The sequence below is a fragment of the Hesperophylax consimilis genome, chromosome 3, assembly GCF_061612785.1.
Source record: "Hesperophylax consimilis isolate HC1 chromosome 3, BYU_Hcon_1.0, whole genome shotgun sequence".
In the NCBI taxonomy this organism is placed as follows: Eukaryota; Metazoa; Arthropoda; class Insecta; order Trichoptera; family Limnephilidae; genus Hesperophylax; species Hesperophylax consimilis.
Window position 1 is genome coordinate 32,575,765 of NC_142838.1, and position 24,199 is coordinate 32,599,963.

Below are 24,199 nucleotides of genomic sequence, written 5' to 3' on the forward strand. Positions count from 1 at the left end.
GCATCGGTTCTCCTGGTTTCAATTTTCTTTTTCCAAATTGCAAACATTTTGGAGTGAACAAGTGATTGCTGAAGGAGGGAGATATTCCGCTTTTAATTTTGTTGGTTACGCACGACAAAGGTGTTGTTGCAGGCACCGGCGGTGGTGTATTTACAGACTTAGTAATAATTGAGGTAGGGCTTGAGTGGAGAGAGAAATTGGAATGATTTGTCATGTCCAGTGATTCAAAATCATCATCAGGAATAGACAAAAATAAATTATTTTGAGCATCTTCTTGGTCGCAATTTACTATGCAATCACTAATTTGTAATTCATTTGCTTCATAGCCTGAGGTTGAGGGTTGAGGGTCAGCATCTGGTTCCAGAACACCTTTGGAATTTAAAAAGTAGTTTCCAATAGTGACAACACGATTGTCTGCTTCAGTAAAAGAAGCTTCGATAATTTCGATAACACGGAGTGCATCTATGTTCTCATCCTCTAATTGTTTTTTTATGCTTTTGATGACGTTTTGTGCTGTTATTATTTCTTGTCTGTTAAAAGTAACCGCATCTTTTGGAGTGGTTAATTGTTCAATTCTGTTGGTATTTTCCGCACGCTCTAATGTATTTTGAATACACTTAGTGTAGTCAACGGCATCCGGGTTAAAAGGGAACAGCCCACATTTTCTAAACCCATTTTTAATAATATCTGTCATATCTTTTTGTAGCACTTTGTTCAGTAATGGACAAAAGGTGCTCTTAGACAAGACTGAATTATAATTTTCCGAATTCCCTTGCCATTCTCTAATAGTTTTTCGCCATTCGACTTTAAGAGGCCAGAAAACGCTGACGTCAGCTGGTTGCATCAAGTGAGTCGTGTTTGGGGGTAATGAATAGAGAATTATTTGATTATCATTGCAGAATTTGCTCAGCTCAAGAGTAAGGTGAGATTTATGCCCATCTACTAACAAGAGTACTGGTTTTGGAACAGAGTTTTTCTCCAACCAAGAATTCACTGCATTGGCTACGTATTCAAAGAATATTTCACTCCTCATCCAACCAGTCTCCGAACGACCAAGAAACCACTCATCGGGCATACTTTGTATTACATCTCGCGGTGGTCGAACATATGGAAAGACGACCATCGGTTGTAAGGTGTCACCTGCAGCTGTAAAAACTAACAATACCGTTATAGTTTCTTTTTCATTCCCGGCTTGAATTTCGTATACATTTTTCCAGCCTTTTGGTGCGATAACTTTTCCAGTTTTAGGGCAAACACTAAAACTGGTTTCATCGCCATTAAGTATTCTTTTCGGGTCTTCCAAAAGATCTATAGCATTGATGTCACTTAAATACTTTTTGAGATCATTAAACCATTTGCGTATGTACTCTTCAGTAACAACCGCTCTACCCTTACTTACACCTTCCGGGACACGCTCATTCAAGATTGGATGTCTCTTAATAAATAGGTCGTACCATTTTCTTCCCGGTCTATCATTTGTGAAGGGGTTTGGGCGTTTGTCATCCTTCATAATTTTTTGAACTGTGTTTAAAAGATCATCCTTCTTTCTTGAAAATCCACATTTGGCCAATTCGGATAACCATTGCACCAAAGACTCTTCTTCCTCTTTAGTTAATGTGGTATCTCTACTAGACATGGGCAGATTCATTCACAATAATGAATCAATTCAGTCTTATTCACCTGGTCAAGTGAACTAATTCATTAAATTCATTCATTTAATTCCTTCATTCGACACTTCATTTTGGTATTGTACCTAGATTGCTCACATTTAGGAAACTTAAAGAAAACAATAATGAACCATTTTTTCGCATTCACATAAATGTGTTCGTTTTGAAAAAAACATTTTAAATAAACACACAAAAAATATCAAATATAGGGATTTATTATGTACATTGCAGAAGTACATTTATAACTTTACTTAGAAAACCTGTATTTGTAAGCTTTACACTTTATAGCACAGAGTTCTTAAAGCGAGGAGAGCTTTGGAGTAACTTAAGTAAAAAAAGATATGTCGTTCCACAAAATAAACATGTTACAAATTTTTTAATAAATATGTTATTTTACAAACAAAAATTAAAAGTAATTTTACAAGTCACTAATAAAATCGTTAAAATGGGTGCCGCAAAGGAAACGGAAGGCGCAGGGCGCTGGACCTGGAGAGGAATAGTCGGATGTTTATTTTTTAACTGCCATTTCTAAATTGTGGAGCAATGCATCCCTCCATCTACTTCAGAAAAGTAACACCAAAGTTCGATCCTTTTTCTGGAATATATCTTGGCTATTCAATATGTTGCTTTTTCCTATAAAAAACGAAGGTAAAACATCATTAAACGATACCAAAAATAAAAAGTTTCACTCGATTTTTCTTTTTTTGCATAGAAAATTTTTGCTGGCAAACTGAATCCCAGAATAAAAATTATTATTATCTTTCTTCGTAAAACTATCTATATATTTACTATCCTTTACATAAAAAATATATTATTTTAGGGGCAATGAGATACGTTCTTAAAGCAATTATAAGAACTATATTATTACTATCCCACTTTTGTTTAACCGATCGGTTCACCTGGAATAAGCTTCAACCACATATATATTATATTTATTTATTTTAATGTTTGCAGGTACTTACCTCAATGGTAATTTTAAATCCATGCGCCAAATAAAAACTGATTGAACGTCTGAAATTGAGTGGCATACAATTCAGTACAAAAATACAGAAATCAAAACAAATTACTTGTTATCATCACCCACAATTCGACAGTCAACCGATCTCGTTTTACGTCTACAAGTAAGCAGGTACATAAAAAACATACTTATAAGAACAATAACGTAAATATCGTTTTGTTTCTAAGCGTATTGCATTATTTTCGCATGTGAAAAGGAGAAGAATACAGGAGATACTTTCGCTTTTTTACTAGAATTCAGATTCCGAAGTAGAAAGTTTTCACCTGACTAGGTACTAAATCGAAGGTTTAGCCACGCGGGAACTAACGACGAACCGATTGACAGCTGACATAGCGCAATGAATTAGGAACTTCTGACTAGTAAGTGTGTTGTGTCTATCTGCGACATTAATGAATTGCGTTCTTGCAGACGGTGCGGACGGACCTGTAACTAGTAAGGAAAGGGACTCGATTACGAATAGGGAATTGGGAACTCTGTCTCGAGTGTCACTGCCTCTGTCCTGTTTCACTTATTCCCTGAGATTGAGCGCTTGTCCGGACAGACTCGGTACATGGGACATAGGATTTGTGTCACGACGCGTGACGTCACAACTGAAAACGGAATAAATTCGTTAATTCCTTGACTGGGGACTCGATGAAAAGAGTCTTTTGGATTACGGCGCGGGACGCGGGATACTAGATACGCGATTTAGTGCGACAGGGCACAGTACATATAAACTTCGCGGCGCGCCGCCATAGTACCGTAATAATATTTAATTAGATTTCTATGAAACACTATAATATTTAAATCATTTAAAGTGCACATCATTATTAATTGTTACCTTATTATCATGAAATAATTTAATTGTAAAATGTTTAGAAAAAAATGCCAACGATAACGAATTAAGATTCAATTCCTTTTGAAAATGAGAATAAGATCGATTGTGTTACAAGATTGAATTAATTCATGGAATTAATTCAATCAATTTTGCCCACCTCTAATCTCTACCCATATTTGTTTTATCAGGAACTCTGCCGTGGAGACGATCTTGTAGAGTTCCCCTGGGAACTCCATATTTTCTGCTGGCTTCTCTGATGCTAATTTGATCTCCCCTTATTGCTCGGAGAGCATCTTCAATTTTGCTTCGGTCGTATTGTAGAAGGGGTTTTTTATATCCCTTTGGTTTGACGATCTTCTCTTTCGGCATGTTGAATTTCGTTTTTATGAATACCTACCTAGAATTCAAATACAACATTAAATCATTCACCATACCATAAAGTGTATTAGCACGTTGATGGCTGACATTTGGATCATTAAGTTCCTAAAGTCAGCCACGTCTACCCCAAAACAAAATGAGGCGGCTGACCTTTGGTGTTTTTATTTTAATGCATTTATTTGTGTATGTAAGATCACATTGTAAAGATAGAGAACACTACTGCACACTTAGATTCCATATTTGAAATAACCTACACATGGCCTAAGGACAGCCCCCCCGGCTGACTTTAGGATGCTCTAACAAAATTTGTTCCTAAAGTCAACCACCACAACATTGCAAAAATCAAACATCATAAACATAATTTGAATGCTTGAAAACAAGGCAAAATAATCACAGAAACATAAAATAACACTTAACTCAACAATATTAGTAAAATTCAGGGTTTTTAAACTTACTTTGAAACCGTGGTCAACTGCAAATTTATTATGGCGCGCGGGAGAATGTCTGACAGGTCTTCACTTGTTTGAAAGCAACGGTCGAATATAGGGACAGAAAATAAGTTAGAGCCGCCATTTTGAAACCATGTTTGGTTCATTAGTTACTAGTGCGTGAACATTCTCATATATGGTGATAGAGTGCACATTTTTCTTATTATTTCACGAAATTATGAAAGAGGCTGACAATAGGCACAGGCTGACTATAGGAGCGTTCACCCTATATGGAACTATTTTACGAATTTACTACCTACTGGACACTATTATTATAAACAATTAATAGCGCCATCTCTTTACAAAATGATTCAACATTTATTTGTTTACTCACCATTCTATATAAACAAGTGAAAATATTCTTACTTAGGTTAAACAATAAAAAAACGATATAGTTGTAGTATTTTTCAACCAATAATAAATGCACTTTTACGGATTGAAAAATAATAATGTCAGATTAAAAAAACGGTAATTAATGTAAATTCTTTAATAGGACGTATCTGTAAAACTATTTTTTTATTATGTGAAATAATCCTATTATTTCACATAATAAAAAAATATTTTTTGCAATTCCTTATGTTTATTTTTTTATATTTCTTTGTCATTTATAAACATATTGTATAGCTGCAAATATTGAATCAACGACTAGAATTAATGGAACATTATTGGTCTAATGTTGTAAATAATTGCTATTTATGCTAAATATATAAATGACTGTTTGTTTCCTGAATAAAATTAAAAAGAGAAAAATTAAAAATTGCTTAAAATAGTATTAAAAAATATGGCATTATTCAAAGAAGTGAAATTAATTGCAAAAGATCTAGGGATGAGGAATTTCCGAAAACCCCGATGGACCGATTGTATCTCTAAAGGAATGCATATTTTGTTGAAGTGAAACTTCTTTAGGCGCGTAATGGATTTTCGATGGACGGAGTAAAACCGAGTCAGGATCGACACGAAAATGCGGGTACCCCCACCACCGCTCACCGTTCACTGTCCCTCTCTCACCATATGCGCTTGTTGAGGTGGGGGAGCCGCTCACGAACGTTCTCTCTCTTCTCTTCTTTCCTCTCTCTCAGACACCAGCGAACTGCGCCACGCCAAGCATCAGCTGCTTGGTTAGTATACTGCGTCGTGAGTGTAATACGAGTGAAATACGTAATTGATTGTGGTTCATACGGTTTAACAAAAGAAGTTTCACTTCTGTCTTGCGTAGGCTTGACACACCCACTTTTTTTTCTTACATACGAGTACTTTTTAATAATTCGTAGGGTAAGTAAACAGCATAATTATATTTTAGTCTTGAAATAAGATAAAATCCTACACCAAATGGCTACGTAGTTACATATGGCCAATAAGGTTTCTCTCAGTCTAAACACCAAGAAAAAAGCTGTTATATTAACTTCAGACAATTAAGAAAAAAGTCCTCCCTGAAAGAATTTTTTTCAGGAAGTTTTTTCAAAAATAATGTACTGTGAACATTCCAAATACTCTTGCTTTAAAAAAATCAGAAAATTATAGGAAATTCAGAAAATTGGTACGATTGCACCACCCCAGCCAGGAGCACTCCTGTCCCAGAGAGAGACTCTCAGAGAGACCTGATTTGTTAGTACTAGGAACGTGTGCACTAAGGTTGGGAAGGAGGTTGAGTTTAATCGACTGGTACACATGGCAACCTAATAAGCCAATTTTGGTATGTAGTGTGGGCAGGAAAAAAGGAAAAGGAAAAAAAAGGAAGGAAAGAGAATTCTAAAAAACAAAAAAAAATTGCCAGCAAACTTAACATTTTTTTTAACGCATTGTATAAATTAAAACAGGTGTATTTAAATGCTTTTTGGAGAAATATAAATATTTTCATTTAATACCAGTATATAAAAATATGTTTGAAATGATTGTAACACTAATGAGTTATTTTAAGGCTCCGTTGCAATTAGTGTATGTTGATGGCGAAGAGATGGCGCCACTTCCGCTATCAGCTCGCAGAGGGATAATTCCAACAGGTCAATATAAAGACTGATTTTCAGTTTTTTGGTATCGCTTCTCGGCCTGTTGGCTAAGATCAAAGTGTAGTATCTGTTCTTATCAGCTTAATATCTGATAGTTCCCGCAATGCGGGACCAGTATATTAAACTGATTTTTGGAATGTGACGGGATGTTCGGGGCTTGCTCCACTCCTGTCGCGGGTTGGCCCGGCATTGCAGTGCCGCCGGGATCGGCCCATCTTAAACTTACATACGTCCTGCGGGTGCTTTTCGTTCCGCGTTCCGGGTACAATCCAGTAATGCGTAATGAGTTTTCGTTGCTGGGTAGAGGTGAGTCACACTAGCTCTTCTTGATACTCGGAACAATTGGTATTAGTCCAAATACCTGTTCCCTAGTATTTCACTTGCTCATTACATGGGGGGGGGGGGGGGTTGTTAGAGAATTTCTAAAAAAGTAATTCCCCCAAAAAAATGTCATATGTGGTTCCCACAACGATTTTTCAAATCCATCATGGGGAGGTTGCTAGAGGATTTCAATTTCAATGAAGCAAAATAAAATAAATTTTTATTTTTAAAACTTTATTTATTTCTCTCCGAACGAACCGGTTTCGGAGATTCTCATCTTACCTAACCTAATTAATTTGATAAATGAGTCTTAGGCTAGGTTTACACTTGTAAGTAAAATTTACGACTTTCGTAAATTTTTGATAAGTTACTCACAGGAGCGATTACATATGCATCCAACTTATCGTAAATAATGCTCACGGAAGTTGTTTGGAAGTTTAACTTACGAACTTCTCACAGAGACCGCTACACCAGTAATTCTATTTTTGGTAAGATGGCTTCCTGACAACGCGTTGCCGCCGACTTTGACAGCTGTCAGTTAGTAATATTTGAAAACAGGGATTTGTTTATTTACGGTTAGATCGTGGATCCCCATATAATACCCATTTCCGCACACAACGGATTGCCGCTGCGATAATATGCACAATTTTGTCAAACAAAAAAGTAAGGGCCCGCAGAGTATTGGACTAGGAGTTGGCTTCAAAGAAAAAGTACTGATGGGGATTTCGTTCGTTTAACGGCAGAATTAAGAATTGAGGATCAACGAAAATTACTTAATTTTATCCAAATTAGAGCAACTGACTTCTAATACATATTGGAAATGGTTGGACCGCTAATTAAAAAGAATGATACTCGTTTTCGGAATGCTATTTCACCCGCTGAAAAATTAATGAGATTCCTGAGGCGTATGTGTGTAACACCATGTACGATCGTGTGAGAAATGCGGAGATCCGCAAAGAGTACAAGGCTGATGTAAGCGTAATGAGTAAGATCAAGAAAGGGACGCTTAGATGGTTTGGGCATGTAGAGCGAATGAGCAAAGAAAGGAGTGTAAGGAGAATATACGATGCAAATGTGAATGGTAGCAGAAGTCGGGGACGCCCGAGGAAGACATGGCACGACCAAGTGAATCAGATACTTGAATCGGGCCATGTCAACAGTCATAATAATAGAAGAGTATGTATTAGACGATGTATGAATGTGAATGAGGCAATAAGTGTGTGCCAAGACCGAGTTGTTTGGCTGTCCATCCTCTCAGCCTACCCCTGCAGGGAAACGGCGTGATGGTTAGTTAGTTAGTTAGAAAAATTAATGGTGATTCTTCGATTTTTGGCGTCAGGTAATGTTTTCTACGTATTCTTGTATTGCATTTTTGTATGCATTCATTCGAGATATTAATTTGTTGTGAAGTTTGATAGCTGATCCATCAGTTCGTGAAGTCGAATACTAGAATCATTATCACACATTTACACAGGCATTTTTTAAACATGACATTGTGATGATAAATAATGTTATGTTAGTCTCCATAGATTATTGCAGAGTATTATTTCATAAAGCTGTTCATGGCAACAAATAAACAAGTCCCGAGGAGCAACGGCAGAAAGACCTGTCAGTGTTGCAGATTTCTGTTTTACCATCCCGACAGTGACGTCAAAACTTACTGTAAGCGTCTCAACTTATCAATCTGTTTTGATAAGCTGTGAGAGAGCCGTAAATTCCCGCGTGAGCGATTAGACCTGTCAAAAACTTACGTAAAAAAAACTCTTCCGTAACTTGGTAAAAATTACGGTAAGTGACTTATGGTGTCGTTTACATTGGTAAATTTGTCGTAAGTCGCTTACGTGAGCAACTTACAGGAAAAAACTTCCAAGTGTAAAGGCAGCCTTAGCACGGAAAACTTACCTAAATAAGAGGCCCCAAGAAGTTAAATTATTAAATGGCTGTCGTCCCATACAACGAAAGCGAATTTTCATTTTATTTAAATGAAAATTAGAATGTTAAAATTTAAATTTCCCAGATGCAGATTGCCTTTTATAGTAATTAAGGTGAAACAAAAGGACGACACAGTGCTACTAATAAACATGGACGGAAATAAACAACATGGCCAACACAGATACATCAATGAACTAAAAGAAATGGTTTGACATAAATTTACTACTTAACACTATGTTTAAAAAACCTTATTATATACCATTATGCATAAAAAAAACATTATCCCCCACGCGGACGACACAGTGCTACTAATAAACATAGACGGAAATAAACAACATGGCCAACACCAAAGAGTATGGATATCCTAGTTCCATGGCCAACACAGATATATCAATGAACTAAAGAAGTGGTTTGATATAAATTTACTACTTAACACTATGTTTAAAAAAATATATTTTTTACAATTCTGCATAAAAAACAAGGAACACTAAAGAAAAATAAATTATAATCCACTCTAAGCAAATACACAACAACATAACTGCAATATCTCGTGTTTAGTGATAGAAAGCTAAACCGAAATAAAATACCTATACATTACAGTTAAGTAGACAAATTAATGCATAAAATCGTCCACACACATTAACGTACTAAAAGACAGAGTGAGGAAACTAAGATACATCATAGATTCAAAAAAATAATTCCACTTAAATCATATAGGTATGACAAAGAACACAGTGAAAATATTTTTCTATATAGCCCTAATATTTTATTTCTAGATGGCGCCACTTTCGTTCGCAGTTCGCACAAGATAGCTTCCAATTTTCGAAAGCGAGAATTACATTAGCCGTGCACTAATTATGTGCACTAGGTAGGAAGCGCCCGGCCGGACCTCGTCTCCGGCGATGCTTTTGTACGCTTGCTAAAACTTTTTTTAACTGGTGGACGCATACTGTCGGAATTTATTGACAATACCAGTCGAGATCGCGCTGGCTTTTAACAGTCAGTAATTCTCCAACTTTACGGATTACTGATTCATGTAAGTACACAGTTTGTTTTTAAATGCTGTATTTAATTTTTTTGTGGATATATTTGTAAAAATATCTTAAAAGGGAATTATTAACACAGAATATATAATAATAATAACATAGCATTTATATAGCGCAGTCCAGTGTCATTTCACTTCAAATGCGCTTTAATATACAAACTTAAAAACGGTAATTTAGTATTGGTGGACATGTTCTTAAAATTATTCCTACAAGGTGCCTTACCCAATACAGGTCTAATATTATAACACTACCGTTACATACTTTACAGTTTTTAAGTTTGTCATAGTAAAACGCATTTGAAGTGAAATGACACTAAACTGCGCTCTATAAATGCCTTGTTATTATTATAACTAAATACACTGTTTATACAAAGTGATGACAAAACTTAGAATAACAATAACAGCAGGACAGGACAAAACAAGAACATTAAAACTAACACAATATAAAACAGGATTCAGTTTGTGCTCAGAAGTAAGAATCTTCTGAGCAGACAATTAAAGAAGGTACAATATGGAGGCAACCGAAACCAAAAATATATTAATAATGTTTAATTATCTCCTAGAATTTTAAACAACACTTCAAATCCTTTTGTTTTGTGGGTAAGAATATTTCATCAAAAGGAAACTGCATATAAACCCGTAGAACGGGTACCTAACACATTCTTTCACATATAATATGTGTGTTAATAATGCTCTGTTAAGATATTTTTTAATGATTATGAAAATTAATATATCTACAAAAAAATTAAATACGGCACTAAAAAAACTGTATAATTATGTTAAACAGTAATCACCAAAGTTGGAGAATTAGTGGCTGTTAAAATCAAGCGCGATCTCGGCTGCTATTGTCAGTAAAACTCCGGTAATATGCGTCCACCAGTTAAAAAAGGTTTTAGCAAGCGTACAATAGCATTGACGGAAAGGAGGTCCGACCGGGCGCTTCCTACCTAGTGCAGGTTCGTAATGCACGGCTTAGTGTATGTACCTCGTCTTCATTGTTTCAGTATTTGGATTACAGATAAATAAAGTCTGTGAACGACTGAGATCTATTATTAGTAGATTATATAAATTAAAATTTTATGTTCCAATATGCACACTTCGAATAATTTATTTATCACTAGCTGAATCTATCATAAGGTATGGAATTACAGCTTGGGGATTTTCCTCTAAAACAAATATAAATCATGTTCAAGCAGTTCAAAATTCTCTTGCTAAATTATTAGCTCATAAAAGTTTATATGAACAAAGGCATAATGTTCCACACCTTTATCAAAATCTGAAAATCCTCTCGGTAAGAGCAATTATGTGGTATAAAATAATTTTTCAGCACATAAATAGCCCTATGTACATAAATAAACTGGAACACACTTACAATACTCGATTTACATTAAATGAAGGACTAATCGTACCAAAGCATGTAAACAAATATGGAAAAAGAACGCTAGACTACATGATACCAAATTGTTTAAATATGTTACCTGCAGAAATCAAAAAATGTACAAATATAAAAAGAAATTTTTTGTTGAAAAATTGGCTAGCTGAAAGAAATAGTTTGTACTAGACTCTAATACAAACTATTTCTAACTGCATACGCTTTAATTGTTTTTTGTTTTTATTTTTATTGTATTACACCTCTCATGATATGAATGTATACATTTGATATAATCTGTTTAAGTTAAAAGTACCCAATGACAAACTACTTTAAAGTAGTTTATTGGGACTTTTTGATTTTTGTATATTATTTTTGATATTTAATAAAAAAAAAAAATGGGTGTGTCAAGCCTACGCAAGACAGAAGTGAAACTTCTAGTATTCTTCTCTCTCTCTCTTTTCATTTCATTCTCTCTTTTTTTCTGTCTATTGACATATTTATAAGTAGCATGTGATAAAAAAAATTAAAAGTTATAAAAAAAGAAGAAAAAAAATTAGTTAAAGCGGGGATCGAACCTCGGTTCTTCACGACCACAGTCGTGCGCTCTGCCTGTAGACAGCGAAGATGAGTTAGGAGAGTGAGTTAAACTAGGTATATAATATTAGCTAGGCTCCTATAGCGAAATGATCCCGTTTTTTCGTCACGGTCATGAGTCGGTTTTACTCCGGTCCTCGAAATTGCATGACGCGCGTAAAGAAGTTTCACTTCAAAAAATTCCTGCAAAGTTATGGATGTAATTACGATCTTTTTCAAGCGCGTATGTAATGATTATTTTTATCAACGTCGCATACACCTTGCTAATGTTTTCAGTATTATTAGGGCTTTTTTATACTAATTTTCATATATTTATTGGCAGGTAGAGTAGAAATTAATATTGTTTAGCGTTTGCCAACGACCATACCATGTTGAACACACCGGTTCTCGTCCGATCACCGAAGTTAAGCAACATTGGGCGCGGTCAGTACTTGGATGGGTGACCGCTTGGGAACACCGCGTGCCGTTGGCCCATTTTTTATGGTAATTTCATGTTTTTTTTTATTTTTTTATCGTTACTATCATTAATAATATCATAAAATTCTTTAACTTTTCAAGTATGCTACAGGCCTAAAATATTACTTAGTGGATTGATATTATGGTCAACCATTGAAAAAAAAAATTCCTGCAAAGTTATGGATGTAATTACGATCTTTTTCAAGCGCGTATGTAATGATTATTTTTATCAACGTCGCACACACCTTGCTAATGTTTTCAGTATTATTAGGGCTTTTTTATACTAATTTTCATATATTTATTGGCAGGTAGAATAGAAATTAATATTGTTTAGCGTTTGCCAACGACCATACCATGTTGAACACACCGGTTCTCGTCCGATCACCGAAGTTAAGCAACATTGGGCGCGGTCAGTACTTGGATGGGTGACCGCTTGGGAACACCGCGTGCCGTTGGCCCATTTTTTATGGTAATTTCATGTTTTTTTTTATTTTTTTATCGTTACTATCATTAATAATATCATAAAATTCTTTAACTTTTCAAGTATGCTACAGGCCTAAAATATTACTTAGTGGATTGATATTATGGTCAACCATTGAAAAAAAAAATTCCTGCAAAGTTATGGATGTAATTACGATCTTTTTCAAGCGCGTATGTAATGATTATTTTTATCAACGTCGCACACACCTTGCTAATGTTTTCAGTATTATTAGGGCTTTTTTATACTAATTTTCATATATTTATTGGCAGGTAGAATAGAAATTAATATTGTTTAGCGTTTGCCAACGACCATACCATGTTGAACACACCGGTTCTCGTCCGATCACCGAAGTTAAGCAACATTGGGCGCGGTCAGTACTTGGATGGGTGACCGCTTGGGAACACCGCGTGCCGTTGGCCCATTTTTTATGGTAATTTTATGTTTTTTTTTATTTTTTTATCGTTAACATCATAAAAAATTTTATATCATTCTTTAACTTTTCAAGTATGCTACAGGCCTAAAATATTACTTAGTGGATTGATATTATGGTCAACCATTGAAAAAAAAAAAGGCGTTAAAAACAAAAAAATAATGTGCGATGGCCGAGAATCGAACTCGGATCAACTGCTTGGAAAGCAACTACGCTGACCATTACACCACCAACGCCAGTTGTCGAGATGAGCTAAGAAGCATTTATATTTTACTTCAAAACTTTGACTAGATCAAATGAACTTTAATCGGTCCCGCATTTTCGTTTCGGTCATGAGTTGGTTTTACTCCGGTACTCGAAATTGCATGACGCGGGTAAAGAAGTTTCACTTCAAAAAAAAAAAAAAAGGGAAATACTCTTCTTACGTGGGAGAGTAAGCGAGAAAGAGTACCGAGACTTTTGGTACTAAATTCAGTATCATATCCTTTCTCGCTTACTCACCTACATAAGAAGAGTGTTTCCCTAGTATTCAAAGATTAGGGAAACACTATGCCGGCGCCAGACATGTGTTCAAAGAAGTGTTCACATAAGTGTTCACATGTGTGGCACGGGCATTTGATACTGTGTTCACTTATTTGCGCACTTAAGTGCGCTTTACCGTTCCGTGTCGGTTTCTTTGGCGCACATCAAAGGGATCAAAGTCAAAATGTTTGCATGCCTGCCACACTGCGCGAAGCCCAGTAGCGCGAACGTCGCCATGGAGAGTTGTCGTGCCGCGTGCGTACACAAACAAGCCATAACCAAGCGAACTAGCGATGGAGTGGAACAATGAGGGCGTGTTTGAATTCATTGAATTATTACAAGGAGAGCCTGACATATGGGACCCAAAACGAAAAGGGCATTACTAGCACATAAATAATATAAGCAAACTGTGTCGACCAAATCGTCGTCCATATTATGTGAGGTCTATTTGAAAACTGTGAGCTCAAAGAAGTGATCAAATCTTTGAACACATATCTGGCAGAGACACACATAAGTGACCAAATGTGTGAGCAAAGTCTTCAAATAAGTGTTCACTTATATTTGAACACATGTCTGGCGCCGGCATTATGTAAGCGAGTAACGAGATGCCTATACATATGCCCCGCCCTCAGTATGAATACGCGAGACGCGCAAGACTAGCAAGACGCGTGAGACGTCCAATACTCGCAAGACTCGCAAGACGTGCAATACTCGCAAGACTCGCAAGACGTGCAAGACTCGCAAGACGTCCAATACTCGCAAGACGTGCAATAGGTACTCGCAAGACGCGCAATACTTAAAAACAAATACTAAGTACGAAAGTCTCTTTGAAATATCTGTTCCAAACATCTTTTCTAGTAAATACGCTTCACCTCTATTACTGGGTACAATGAGTACAGTACAGGTACATTAGGTACAAAAAAATACCGGTGACAAAATACAGTATTTAATACCGACCTGAGGATTGATTCACAATAAGTAATTCTAATGAACTCACATAAATTCTGCCCACATATTCCCCACAAATATTCTACAGGAGCTTGATTCCCCGTTTTATTATTCGAAATGGGGGGGAGGGGGTTGTTAGAGAATTTCTGAAAAACATTATTCCCCTAGAGAATATTTCTGTAAACCTAAATTCCCCACAATTTTTTTTCAGATCAAATACTAAGGTAGGTCAAAAATACCTACTACAAAAATATAATACCTGCTAAAAAATACCCAACAAAAATACTCATCAAAAATACCTATCAGAAATACCTACTAAAAATACCCATCGAAAATACCTACTGAAAATACCCATCAAAAATACATACTTTAAAATAGCCATCAAAAATACCCATTAAAAATAGCTGGTAAAAGTACCTATTAAAAAATATTTAGTCCCGGTAAAAAATACTCATGAGTATTTTGGATTGGTATTGTTATCACTAATATTATATATATATATTCTTTAATTATGTATTATGTGTATATTGGTTAATAAATCACTGAATCACTGAAAAAAGTACCCATCAGGAATTCCCATAAAAATACCCGTCAAAAATACCCATTTAATATCGACCTGAGGATTAGGACAAGTGAGTATCTGGGGACAGAAAGTAATAAATACTTGTGAGTAACGATGGCCCACAGTAATTTTTCAAATCCATGGGGTGGGGGGTTGTTAGAGAATTTCTGTGAAAGGTAATTCCCAACGTGTGATTCCCACACTAACTTTTCAATTCCATAGGGGGGGGAGGTATCTAGGAAATACCCTGTCGAAAAATTCCCCACATTTTTTTCTAGTCTTATGGTGCTTTTGCCGTTACTAAGTACAGTGTCTACAGGTACGAAAACTACCTATAAAAGTTACCTATTAAAAATACCTATTTAAAGTACCTGTTAAAAGTACCAGTATGTTATACATATCTGGGGACAGAAAGTAATAAATACTCAGTCCCAGTATAAAATACTTTTGATTATTTTGCAAACAGGTATTTTAGAGATTTGTCACAAGTGCAAAGTACCGCATGAAAATACCCGGTACTTTTACAGGGTACGATAAATACGCCTCACCTCTAGTTCATAAATTCGAAATTTGACGACCATACTCTATGAGTCTATGAGTAATTTTAGCGACCGGTTACTGGTTGAATAATGTATACCGCATGACGTACGTTGCTTGATTGTTTCATCTTATGATTGTTCTAGGTATTTGGTACGAAATGGAATTAGACGGAGTCGAAACCATCTCGTGATACTCGGCGTTCGTGTTTTTACAAACATGCGGTAGTTTTATTACATCACGAGACCAAACAGTAGGTATATACTTAATCCTAATTTTTTTTTTCAGGAAAAAAAAATGTTATCTGAATCTTCTTGGAAGTACCCATCGAGAACGCATATAATAACACTGTTCATCGTTTTAAAATAACCGCTTTTCAGTGTCGTACTGGTGAAGAATAGACGTGAAATGGCCTCGAAACGTTGAGAACTCATTTCACATCTCACGGTACATTACTTTTTACAATGATACTTTCACAACACCACGTCAAAATCTAATTTTTTTCTACAAAATACATTGAGACAATACAAAATAATTTGTAAATTGTTGTTCATAGAGATTATTGGTAGCCCTCTTCTGCGTAACAGTTAAATTTGATTTATCTGCCAATTTTTTAGACTCCGCTGGATTCTATCGAATTCTATCGAAGTGATGGGTGGAGAGCGTCGCGTCGCAAAAAATGAGAATAAAAATTTGAAAAGGTAGGACTTATTCGCCTTTCTTATTTAATTAATTGGTGTCAAAATAAATCATAATTCTTTCATATTAATTATATACAGTATATATAGGTGATCAGATCTGAATAGCCGGGTACTCCCCCACCTTACTCTTTCCCATCTCCTTCCCTTCCCCACAAGCTTCAGCCTTACAACATACCCCAATTGGGGATGCCATAGTCTCACTGGTTCCAGACGGTTGGGAGCAGTTGGGACTCTTATGCGGTATTCATATTTAAAAAAAAATTGACAAACTTGTACATATTACAATTAAACATAGTTTGAATTCGTATTTAATTTTACGAATCTAAGGACCGGTTCATCGAATTTCAAAGTTGTTTTTCAAGTTCTATGAAGATTCTATTCAAGTTCTGCAATTATTTCAGTTTTGTGAAACATCTGGCTAATAATCATATACTAACAGAATTGTTTCTAATTGTTCAAATTCTGTGAAACAACCCGTACTTAAGATCCATTCTGTAGCGCCTGAAATATACATTTTTTTAAGTAAATTTGAATCAACATTGAAAAAACCAAGTTTAACAGTTTTTAGTCATTAGTTGTAGCACCAGTAAAGGGAAATATTTCTAACAGATTTTGGTCTTCAGTTCTAGCACCAAAAGGGGAGTACTTACAACAGTTTTTACTCTTTAGTTGTAGCACCACTAAAGGGAAATATTTCCAAAAGTTTTTAGTCATTAGTTGTAGCACCACTAAAGGGAAATATTTCCTACAGTTTTTAGTCATTAGTTGTAGCACCACTAAAGGGAAATATTTCCTACAGTTTTTAGTCATTAGTTGTAGCACCACTAAAGGGAAATATTTCCTACAGTTTTTAGTCATTAGTTGTAGCACCACTAAAGGGAAATATTTCCTACAGTTTTTAGTCATTAGTTGTAGCACCACTAAAGGGAAATATTTCCAACAATTTTGTATAAATTTTATTACTTCTTGAAAACTATTTGTTTTCCAGTTAACATAAATAACAGGTAATAAAAAATTGCATTTAATTCAACAGCTGCACTAGTGACGCCCTTGATTATAAAGTTAGGAGTGTTAAGCTCTAATGTATAGGTATGTATAGGTATAATGCATGAAAGAAAATAAATCTGTATTTTTAATATTTTTTTATTGGGTAATCTACTAAGTTAACAAGCAGTGCTGAAAGGAACATCTTACATTGTAATATTTATACTATAAATAATGATATGATGACAAATAAAAAAGGTAATTATGCCAACATGGTAAATCATCAGATTTTAAACGGATAAAATTATCTTTTTTCCAGAATGAACTGGTTCAAAATTGAATTATTGGGTAATTATTACAGTCAGTAAAATATTTTTTAAATTAATAATATTTTAAGTTCAACTATAAATTTCAGTCCCTCAAATGACGTAAAAAAATGTGTGATTAATTTTTTTATAAACATAAATTTCTGCAGGAGGGCATGCCGTCACATGCATTTTCTGTTTTTAATCTGTAATGTTAACCTAACCTAAATTTAAAAGGAGAGGGTCGCTTTTGGGAGTTTCCTAACTGCCAGAAGAACTGACGGAATTACCTAACCTAACATCAAACATAACTCTTTTTTTTTAAATTTGAAATTTAGCTAATAATTTCCAGTAACAATTTGTCTGTCCTTGTGTAACTTCATCCATATATAATTCCGCCTTTTGATACATATCTTTTATATGAGTGTTGTAGTAGTGTCGGTACGTAAAATTCACGCATGTTAAATTTCGTCCTGATAGCGCTTTTGGGTTAGGTTAATTATGGTAAATATGTTGCAAAAAAAGCACACAGCCACGCAAAAAACTAGGAGATTTTTTGCGACTGTGTTTTGCGTCTGTATAATAGGTATGTATATATGTACCCATACATAATTGACACGGTAAGGTAGATTGAGTTTAATTATTATAAAAAAAAAAATCTAACGCAATTTGCAGTAGTAATAACTATGAATGCATAAATGTGATAATACCCGATTCTGAATAATATTAGGCCAATACGCTTCAAAGCGAATAAAACAGTAAGCAGGCAAAAAATAGATTAGATTAAATAGATACAGATATTATTATTATTTTAGTTAATTTGAGGGCGCTCTCCAGCGTGCTTTTACTTGAGTGAGCAGGAATATGTTAGCCCAGTTGCTCTGCCCCTTCTTAAGAGGGGCTATTCGGATGTTGCTACCAGGGATAGATAAATTATAAATAAATAAACTTTTAAAAAAATCATACATTTCAAGAGATATTTTATGAAGCCCAAAAAGATTTACATCAATATCTATATTTAAATCATAGAAAAAATAATCCTAAAATATATAATCTTTAAAGTGCGATGATCCTTTAAGGGTGCGGCAGATTGCGTATACATGTGTGCAATAAAAGTAAATAATTATAATGTTGCAAAAAAATGAAGTAAAAAGAGGAGAATATTTTACGGGAAATATTGACCAACATTCATATCCGTTAAAATTAATATCTCACTATTTCTTAACTATTGATATGGTTAATGTTTTAATAACATCAAGTTAAACTTTCTATGAACCTTTTAATACCAGGCACCCGGTTTTATTCTATTCATCGACCAACAAAGTCTAGATAGGGCGTGTGGATACTGTGGATGTTAAAAATTACACCGAAAGTAAAATTATTTGTAACAATAATTTTTTTTTTACGTGAAACCGCAGAAGAGTCCAAACTACCCCCAACCGGCTGGAGCCAGTGACTCTAAACTCTAAAGCATCCCCAATTGGGGTATGTTGTGAGGGTGAAGGTAGTGGGAAGGGGAAGGAGATGGGACGAGGAAGGTGGCTATTCAGACCTGGTCGCCAAACATGGCCAAAGCCATTTGAAACAACGTGGTATTACACCAGGACTATTATCTTCAACTCTGGAATTATTTATTATATTATTTTAAATTACTAATTTGTGAAAACACACAATTTAAATATACTTGCGACAAATTGGGATACTAAAACATTTCTCTAAAAGACAGCATTCGTTTTCACTCAAAAATAATTATTTCTTTTTATCTTTTGTTGGTCTGTAATTTGCAATGATCAAATTTCTCTTCCATAATATTACGCTTTTATAGGTTTGATTATAAAATTACTTTTCGGTAAGCCATTTGTTATTATTATTCTAAATATTCCAATGAATTTTCGAGACACGCCATATGTAGAGAGTTGTTATTTCGATAATTCCATTAAATACATTTCGGTTGTGGTTTGATAAAACCCTTCAAGCTAAAAAAAACGAATATTTAAAAATTCGTAAAACTATTTAAAAATCTTGAATTTTATATAATAGTGGTTATTTGTTTTTCAAAAAAAGAATCGCAATATCATATTGCCATTCTTTTTTTTTTGTATTAGGCAATTCACCCTAAAAAGAGTGCTATTCTTGGTATTTAGAGATATTAAGGCTGAGGAATTTCATTTATGATTTCTCTAAATAACTGAAAAAAAATTGTAATAGTAATTTTTTGGTTAAAAATGCCTAAATCAGCAAAAATTAATTTATTATCTTGTAATTTGAAGACTGTTCTACACAAAACCACCAAAAAGCATTTGAATTTTACTTTTTTCGAGAGTTTATTATTGCAGTTTTGAAATAAAAATAAAATAAACGAACAGAAAAAAACATATTTCTACAAAATAGGACTGTTTATTTATACATATTGTGTTCAAGACATGGTTTACCAAACAAATTTAATATTCAAAAACACATGCGTACACACAGCACCCTTCAGGTAATTTTTCACGAAAACGGCGTTATATAAATTAGCCAAATATTACTATTATTATAGAATAATATTAAATAAGAACCTAATAAATATACGCGTATTTTTAATGGTTTAAAAATAAATAATTTGATATTACTTAAGAAAATATATTTTTTAAGGAACCATTTTGACTACTCACTTAGTTATTATAAATATAATATACACTCTTATTCTAAATGTTTAAATTACAAGACTTTTAATAGTAATAATGATGAGCTTGTATAAATAGATATGTCAAGTATTTTTACTAGAAAATTAATCATTTCCAATAAATAATTACTTAATAATCTCCCTTTCCACGAAATATTTTGGTTTCAATGAGTTTCATTAATAAATCAGTAGACTTAAACAAAAGTATTTCACAAAGCAACTTTTCTTTCATTTTTGATGAAAATAATGTTATCTCATAACTTGAAATATTTTCAGTTTCAATTTCAAGAACAAAATTTAATAGTATAAAGAAAAAAATGATTAAAATAGTTTCAGAAGTGATGATATTTTTTTAAGTGGATATTAGGAGAGTAGATCTAGTTGCTCTTTTTTGCTTGAACTAAATTTGTACCTAGCATGATAGCACAGTGAAGAGCAAATAGAAAGTATTTGAGTGAGTTAGTGTGTGCGTCATCATTATTTTTAGTTTTTACGTTAAGTTGAAAGAATGTTTGTTTTCTTTTATTATTTTGTTGTTTACTTCAATGAAATCCGGTTGTTCTGTTTTCCGGTCAACTATTGTTCTACTTCTTAGGTGTAAACTTGACTTATTTTAATCAGTGATTCTTAAAATTATTTGGAGTAAAAAATGTAAACACAATTTTGGAATCCGGTGACATTTATGATTTTTTTTTAGCTTAAAACATAAAAAAAATTAGTATGTATTGGACAGTCAGGATCGGATTGAAGTGTTGGTCGGTTACTAGGATGAGTGACCAGAGATGACATAGATAAACAACAAAAAAACTGAAAAGAATTTTGGGAAATACCGGTTAATTAATATTATATTTTGTCCTGTTGGTAACAAATATTTCTTAATGGATCCATTTTATTCAGGATTCAAAAGTTTGCGAAGCATTGCAATAAAACCTGAGTATTTTAATAATTGACTCAATAATCAATCACCTTTGTCGTAAAACGTAGAAAAGTTGTTATTGATATTTAGCAATTGTTTAGTTTTAATGCCAATAATTTTAAATTATACTGATGGAAAAAAAATTAGGTCATAACAATTTAGTAATTGTGATTTTTGTGAGTTTCAGATTTCTGAAGTATGATTTTATGATAGTTGTTATTTCTTCGGTAGACGTGAAGTGCAAAAAATATTTGAAAACCCAAGGTAATTATTTTAAAAATTGACTTTAATCTAGAAAGCATGCAGAAGAGAAGCTGTCCCACTTTAATGTGGATACGAATAAAGCCCTAAAAATGTAAGGATGGGTTGTTTCGGACAATTTGAACAATTCTTCAAATTTCAAAGTTAATTTTCATGTTTTGTGAAAGATTTTCTTTTATTATTTCAGTTCTGTCAAGCAACTAGCCTATAATGATATAATAACAGAATATATATAGGACTTTCACAGAACCCGAAAACGAACGTTGAAATTTAATGCATTGTTCAAATTCTGCAAAACAACCCATCCTAAGTAAATAACAATTTTATTTTAAACCAGGTGCACTTAAAAGATATTTGGCGCAAAAGTCAATTCTTTTAACCAATGTATCAAGAATTTTAACCAAACAAATTCTGTTTCCTGTTTCATCTGCCATGTGTACACGGAGAAAAATGAGTAGGATGGCTGATTTATTGAATTCTGTTCAAAACGTGATGGCAGGCCATTTCCCAATAAAATATTGGTACATTCTGAATATATCGGAACACGTGTTCACGCAGCTGTGCTTATCCTGATAAATATAGTGACGAAATGCGAAAATATTCTAAAAATTTTATGAACACGTGTTCCTACATCCTAATAACACATTCGTGTTTTACTGATAGTTTGTTAGGAAATCTGTCAATTCATTCGTTAGAGGCTTGAATTTCCGTTTTAAATACGATTACGAATAATTTGACCAGATTTTTAACAAATAAGCAATATTATGTATTAGTAAGTTTTCTCAGTGAAATATTTATACGAATTTTTGATTTCATGTTTTCTTCCACTTATCCTAGAACATAAAATCTACCATAGTAAAGTTGATACATTTCACTCAAAATATCCATACAAAAGTACTTGTAAGTACGTGTAGAGCGAATAAAAATGGTCCGGTAGATTTATTTTAAACAGACAATTTAGTGTTTTTAATTTTTAATTACTGTTAATTTTGGTTTAAAAAGTAAATTATTAGCAAGATGAATACAAAATGGAGGTAACCGATTTTTCCAAGATATAATAATAATGATTATTTTCAATATAAGCTCATACGTGCGTACACGATTATTTATTTGGTTTAATAATTATACAACAATACTGCATTGCTTAATATTAACATTTATCAATTGTTAAAATAACTTTTCATATCATTTCCTTATGCTTAACATTTATCAATTGTTAACATAACTTTTCATATATCCATCATTTCCCTATGCTTAACATTTATCAATTGTTAACATAACTTTTCATATATCCATTATTTCCTTAATCGTAACATTAATCAATTGATAACATAACTTTCAATATGACCACCGTTTCCTTAACCTTAACATTTATCAATTGTTAGTATAAATTTTCATATGTCCAACATTTCCTTAATCTTAACATGCATCAATTGATAACATAACTTTTTATATGACTAAAATTTATCAATTTTAAACTAAATTTTCATATGTCCATAATTTCCTTAATCTTAAAATGTATCAATTGATAACATGACTTTTCGCATGACCATCATTTCGTTAATATTAACATTTATCAATTGTTAACATAACTTTTCATATATCTATCACTAGCCAAGCCATTGAATCATATGATTACATATACAGTCAAATGAAATGTTCTTTCAACGTACTCGCTTTTACAATAAATAACATAGGAACTCCCGATAAATCGAATGACCGGAAGCGTACAAAATAATGTAACATAACAATATAAAATCGTAATGTGTGACGTGTAAATGCTATTGAAAAGATGAATCTAAAACAACAAATTTACTAGTAATAGAATCACAGAGAGCTATTAGTTTATTCTTATGCACATGGATGCCTATTAACACTTAAGACGCCACGATCTTTCAGATCTCAGGCCTCGCACTACAAGCCAGATAATAACACTGTGTACACGTAACAAAAATCTCTATGGTAAGTATTAAAATGACTGGAGTAATTAAAAAAAGGAATAACTCAAACTAAAATGCACCTAAATCTTTAACTGGCAGTGCTAGGAGTTAGTTGGCAAAACAGTCCAGTCTTTAGTCTTTTCTCATACACCTCATAGACCGTTTACAATGTCCAGCTCTGGTCAAAAAGATAGTACAAACTAAAGACACTCTTAGAAGAGGATCTAGCCTTTCTTCGAGAACAAGTCCTTTATTATTCGAGATTATGTTAGAGTTATTTGATATCAAGTTAATTAGGCTCAGTGACTGGGAAATACTCGCTAGTTCTGAATGTTAATCAAGAATTTCATGCAATTCTTGGTGGATTTAATTCTTATCCTAACGCCACTTTGGCATCTTATTCTAAAAATACTTTTTCTTTTATAATAGACATCAAACATCAATAAACATCAAAGACAATATTTCAGAGATGATGTCACAAGACTCATGGCTCCTTTTAGAAGTAGGACTTAAAGCAGAGGGCAGAAGGGTTGAGTGTTCAGTGTTCGGGCCTAGGCCAGTTCAACGAGCATGGGCTTCTCTTGAGGGGTGAGCACCTCCGAAGGGTTGGTGAAGTTGGTGCTGTAGGCCAGGCGCACGCGAAGCCTGTAGAAGCAGTAGGTCACGCAGTGGATTACGGCCAGGATGGTGAGACACAGCAGAGTGAAGCACACGGCTCTGCCAGGCTTCCTCCAGTCCAGGGCAGCGTAGATGAAGGGACGCCCATCTCTAATAAAATCAAAAATTATTTCTGTTTAAAAAATTCTTGTACATCGTGCACCATGACAGTAATTTAATAGATGCTTACTTTACA

At 33.9% G+C, this 24,199-nt stretch overlaps 2 protein-coding genes and 4 non-coding genes across 6 annotated transcripts in view; 4 read left to right on the top strand and 2 right to left on the bottom strand.

The window, feature by feature from the left end:
- LOC149425297 (uncharacterized) overlaps window positions 1-3,871 on the bottom strand; it is a 45,942-nt gene extending 42,071 nt beyond the window's left edge. The window contains exons 1-2 of the mRNA XM_089650762.1: window positions 3,673-3,871; window positions 290-1,605 (exon numbers count right to left, since the gene is read on the bottom strand). Coding sequence (XP_089506888.1) covers window positions 290-1,605; window positions 3,673-3,871 — 1,515 coding nt within the window. The remainder of the gene's footprint in view (window positions 1-289; window positions 1,606-3,672) is intronic.
- Window positions 3,872-6,401: 2,530 nt separating this feature from the next.
- On the top strand, window positions 6,402-6,594 carry LOC149425298 (U2 spliceosomal RNA). The gene has a single exon (XR_016305717.1). It is a non-coding gene; the product is annotated as a U2 spliceosomal RNA (small nuclear RNA).
- Window positions 6,595-11,991: 5,397 nt separating this feature from the next.
- Window positions 11,992-12,110, top strand: LOC149425299 (5S ribosomal RNA). Its single transcript, XR_016305735.1, has one exon. It is a non-coding gene; the product is annotated as a 5S ribosomal RNA (ribosomal RNA).
- Window positions 12,111-12,433: 323 nt separating this feature from the next.
- On the top strand, window positions 12,434-12,552 carry LOC149425300 (5S ribosomal RNA). Its single transcript, XR_016305736.1, has one exon. It is a non-coding gene; the product is annotated as a 5S ribosomal RNA (ribosomal RNA).
- A 323-nt stretch (window positions 12,553-12,875) lies between these two features.
- On the top strand, window positions 12,876-12,994 carry LOC149425301 (5S ribosomal RNA). Its single transcript, XR_016305737.1, has one exon. It is a non-coding gene; the product is annotated as a 5S ribosomal RNA (ribosomal RNA).
- Window positions 12,995-19,730: 6,736 nt separating this feature from the next.
- Window positions 19,731-24,199, bottom strand: part of LOC149425302 (protein rolling stone-like) — a 60,724-nt gene continuing 56,255 nt past the window's right edge. Inside the window, exon 6 of the mRNA XM_089651069.1 lies at window positions 19,731-24,114. Within this exon, the coding sequence (XP_089507195.1) occupies window positions 23,898-24,114 (217 nt within the window). The 3' untranslated portion in view covers window positions 19,731-23,897. The remainder of the gene's footprint in view (window positions 24,115-24,199) is intronic.